The 4,963-nt window shown below is 37.6% G+C and overlaps 1 protein-coding gene across 1 annotated transcript in view; it reads right to left on the reverse strand.

Moving 5' to 3' along the window:
* LOC102763195 (liver carboxylesterase 1-like) overlaps positions 1 to 4,963 on the reverse strand; it is a 32,467-nt gene that overhangs the window by 8,405 nt on the left and 19,099 nt on the right. The window contains 3 exon segments of the mRNA XM_015561224.1: positions 1,991 to 2,038; positions 2,964 to 3,039; positions 4,551 to 4,600. Of these exon segments, the coding sequence (XP_015416710.1) occupies positions 1,991 to 2,038; positions 2,964 to 3,039; positions 4,551 to 4,600 (174 nt within the window).

Below are 4,963 nucleotides of genomic sequence, written 5' to 3' on the forward strand. Positions count from 1 at the left end.
ATAGAGATGCATATATCCTTTCTAATAGTTCTTTCTGATTTCTTGTGATCTCTAACTAGATGTGGCATTACTGGGTCAAATGGGATTTGCATTTTTAATTTTTGTGAATAAAGTCCATATTGCTTCCCACAGTGGTTGCACCAATCTGCATTCCTCCCAACCGTGAATATGATGTTGGCTGTAGGTCTGTCATATATGGCCTTTATCATATTCTCTATTTCTTTCTCTATTTCTACCTCTTCTGGCACACCTGTTATTCTAATATGGTTATGTTTTAATATGTTCCACAGCTCCCTTAATCTTTCCTCCTGTTTTTTTTTTAAATTTTTTTTTCTATTCGGTTCTCTGATTGATTGATTTTTTTCAACTCTGTCTTCTAATTCAGAGATTCAATCCTCAGCTTCCCCTAATCTGTGGTGTATTCCTTCAAATGTTCTTTATTTAATGTTATGTCTTTCTTTATCTGACTGTTCTTTTTTCATAGTTACTATATCATTTTTTCATGCTGTTGAGCATCTTTACCATCATTACTCTGAACTCTGTTTCAGACATATTTCTTATCTCCACTTCATTTATCTTTTCTTCTGGAGAATTCTCTAGTTCTTTTATTTGGGGCGTGTTTCTTGTCTGATTTTGGCTGTCACTTTGGGTTTGTGATTATGTATTAGGTATATCCTCTACACTTCTCAATCTCTAGGCCAGGATAGTGTTAAAGGCTGTTTCTGACTAATTAGGTCAGACAAAGACTCAAAGCCTCCAGAGACCTCCTCTGCCTACAGAATGATAGGATTCCAACTTGAGTTGCCTCCCAGGCAATCGTCCTCTTGTGTGTTGAGAGGTTTTTCAACAGGCTGGGGTAGTTGTTTCTGCCTGCAGGCTAATTGATATTTTTTATTTCTTAATGACCTCAGGGCAAGGTGTTTTCCAATAAGGTGTATCAACTATCTTCCCCCCAGGCAAGGCAAATCTGGGGTAGTTTTCTGCCTGCAGGCTAATTGATATTTTTTATTTCTTAATGACCTCAGGGCAAGGTGTTTTCCAATAAGGTGTATCAACTATCTTCCCCCCAGGCAAGGCAAATATCTACATGGGAAAGATGTCCTTTGCTGTGTGAGGGAATGACTCAGCCCAGGAAACTTGGGATGTCTCCCTTCTGAGCTGTATCCTCTAGTCCCCAGTTTTGGCTTCTACTCTCACAGCTCCAAATCACTTTACCCTCCATCTGCCAGAGCACGGGTGGTTGGCTGCGCAGTGCATTTTGTGCATTGGCCCGTTAAGAGGGTGCCTGAATTTTTAGCTGTCACTCCCTGGCAGACAGCACCCTGCTGCTTTTCAGAGCCAGATGTTATGCGGGTACCCTTGTTAGTATTGGTGCTCTCTGCTGGTGGTGGGGGCCCAGCTTGGGGATTAGATCTCAGAGTTCTCACTGCAATGCTCCACGCCTGGTTTATGACTCCAGAACTTCAATTGCAGTCTGTGGGTGCCTGGCCAGAGCTTTCACGCCTCCACCCCTCCTACTAGTCTCTATGCGGTCTGCACTTTTGGCCTTCGGGTCTGAGGGTTCTCTCCTGCCTGTTTTCCATTGATTATTCAGGAAGTTTTTCTGTATGTTAGTCGTAATTTCAGTTTGTTTCTGGGAGCATGTCCATGAAGCATCCACTTACTCTTCCGACATTTTTTCTTGCAAGGTGGTATATTGAAAAACAATATAATTTAACATTCTATTCATTGAAATATTTATGATTGTAAATTGCATTAGGTTTTATATTATCAAACATGCGATTAAGGTGGTTTTTCAACTGCTATTTAATAATTGAACAGAGAATGAAAATCAATTAAAAGTTCTTAGAATTGAGAGACAATTTTCAACACTCTGTATTCCTTCTTGTATGGAATACAAGGCTTTGTCTGGTCACCTAGGAATCTAACTCCCTGATTGAAAAGACTCTGATTGGCTGTAGAATCCACTGCAAAATAGGATTGCCCTAACTATCCGCATCTCCCATAATGCCGAAATTTAATTCGTGTTTTAGAGTCTCTGTAAAGAAAAAAAGAGAAAGAGAAATTGTTATAAAAAGCATTTAAAATTACCTGGATATTGCATTAAGTGCCCGTTGTGGAGAGGCTGTGCTTCACCTTAGCCAGCAGCTGGGACCCATGTGTTCCCCAGCCCTGCACACATCCTTCCCTCATCTGGGCTACTTGACTCTTCCTACGTGTTCAGTCCTGGCTCGGTCTCGGAACCCTCTCATACTGGAGAGAGGATAGGATTGGAGATTGTTTGAATGATTCTCTAGAAGTAGAAGCCCATTTTGGGATCAAATAAGAGGAAATAAATTTGAGAGAAAATGAGGAGGGAGCTACGAAGGCAGGTTGAACCATTACACTGCAAACTCCTTGGAGTGAAGGATATAGAAAACGAGATTGGGTGGAAATGTCCTGGAATGCCCTACTCTCTAAAGAAGGTTTGCAGTTGTCATGGAGCTCAGAAGACAAGGTGGACCAAGATCAGAGGATACCCTCTAGCATGAATAGGCCCATGGTGATGGATTGCAAATTTCTGTAGTCAAGTAATGTCTCTTCCTCAATTATGTTCCCAGTAGATTGAAGCTACATCATAGAGATTCACAATTATGATATGGGCTTCAGAATTCAATATATTGGTCATAGACTGACGTGTAAGTCATAATAATTAAACTAAATTAATTGATTTGTACATTTGCAAAATATCCAGCAGAGTTATATTGAGAGGTCAAATACCAAACTGCTTTTGCAAATGAGAACCTCTGGGAAAGGTACCAGTCTGATTCTGTGACTTTTACTGAGATAGTACAATTTTTCCCAGATGTACTGTGCCTAGGCTATCAGAAACTTGGGTTTTCCTATCATTTGTGATGGTTTCTTCATTATTTGGTGTTCTTACAACACTACAGCACAGAAAACACATCCATTGTAGTAAGTACGACCATTTCTTGCGCAGACTGGATCCACTTGGTTGGTGCACAGAGAAAATCGACCCTTATATGCTCTACAGTTTGGCTGTTAAACATAAAGAAGAACATAAAATTTGTCAGTAATGACCTTTTTCAATAAAATGTTCTTTAACCTTAGTACAAGATGCCATGCATTCAAATGGAATGAAAATCTATAATGAGGTTTGGAAATGAATTCCACTTAGTCATAAAATATTATTCATACATTTTTATAAACACTATATCATTTATAAAATACAGGCAAATGTCTGAATATATTTTTATATTGGAGACTCTTGTCACAGTTCTCCTCATGCCTGCATAAGATTTTACCATTATTTCATACAAGAAGGTGTAGTAAAATGAAATTTTAATAATTTCCCTATATTTCTCAATGGTTTCCATGTTAGAGTATCAAATACATTTAGATTATCAGTAGATATATACATATTCAATAAATTAGTATTTGCATAGGTATATAAAATTTGGTTAGTAATGCAGTTTTGGTAATTTGCATAAATAAACAAAATGGCATGCATTCTGATATACCAGCTTTTACAATGTCTTTGTAAACTTTAACTATTTAGATGTTTCTTCTCTCTAAATAATATTCTGCTCTGTGAATATATGAAAATTATTAATTTATCCACCTTTAAGTGGATAATATTAGTAATCCTCTTCTTTTGCTAGGTTACACAATTCTACTTTACTTTTTTATTTTTCCTTTCTTTATTTTTTAAAGAAGACACAGAAAGAGACTTTATAATGGCTCATGCAGTTGTGGAGAGTGCACAGGGCAGGTTAGAAATTCAAGTACGAATCTAAGTTACAGTATTGAGGCAGAATTCCTTTTTAAAAAAAATACTTTTATTGATTCCAGATAGGAAGGGAGAGAGCTAGAGAGAGATAGAAACATCAATGATGAGAGACTCATTGGTTGGCTGCCTCCTGCACACTCCCCATTGGGGATAGAGCCCCGCAACCCAAGATTGTGCCTTTGACTGGAATCAAACCTTGGGACCCTTTAATCCTCAGGTCAACATTCTATCCACTGAGCCAAACCAGCTAGGGCCACAATTCTACTTTAAATGCACTGTAACCTTTATTAGATGCTTTCAAATAACAAGGATACCCAATAATAGAATCTTTGAAATAACGGGATATTTTATATAGTCCAAAGTACCAAATAGTTTTTTATGGCACGCTTAATTTCATTTAATCTATCATATTAATGGCACAGTTTTAAAAATTTTTGAAGGATCAGTCTTTTGAACATTTTTTTTGGTGAATTTTTTTTTAATAGAGGTTGGGCAAGGGCATAGATTGATAGGAATATCAATGAGAGAGAGAGACATCCATTGGCTGCCTCCTGCATACCCCCACAGGGGATTTAGTCCAAACCTGGGCATGTGGCCTGACCAGGAAGTGAACCAGGGACCTCTTGGTTAATGGGTGAAAGGTTAACCAATCAGCAACACAGGCAGGGTGGTTTGATGAAATTTCCTATTAAAACCTACAATATGGAACAATTAAAAGTTCACCTTTTTCTATATTAAAATTAATCAAAATTAAACTTACCGGAGTACGCAAGGGTTTTACAAGTGCAAGAGAATTTCCTTCTACCAGGACTTAAAAGAAAATGTAAAAATAAGAATAGGAAAACAATCAGAGTCTCTGTGGGAAGAACCTATAACTTTTAATGGAAAATACTGCACATATTGCCTCCTGAGTACCTCCAGGTTCTGAGATGAGCCTTTTGTGGTAGTATCAAAACAGTAAGCTCACAAAATAACTCCCAAGTCTGGAAATATAATTCTAAATTATTCTTATCTATGAAAAATACGTTTAAGTGTTGTGCAGCAATCACCAAACTCTCCTGTGAAGATACCATGTTTCTTTTAATTCATTTTTTAAAAAATATATTTTATTGATTTTTTACAGAGAGGAAGGGAGAGAGATAGAGAGTTAGGAACATCGATGAGAGAGCGACA

Source organism: Myotis davidii, unplaced genomic scaffold, assembly GCF_000327345.1.
Source record: "Myotis davidii unplaced genomic scaffold, ASM32734v1 scaffold716, whole genome shotgun sequence".
In the NCBI taxonomy this organism is placed as follows: Eukaryota; Metazoa; Chordata; class Mammalia; order Chiroptera; family Vespertilionidae; genus Myotis; species Myotis davidii.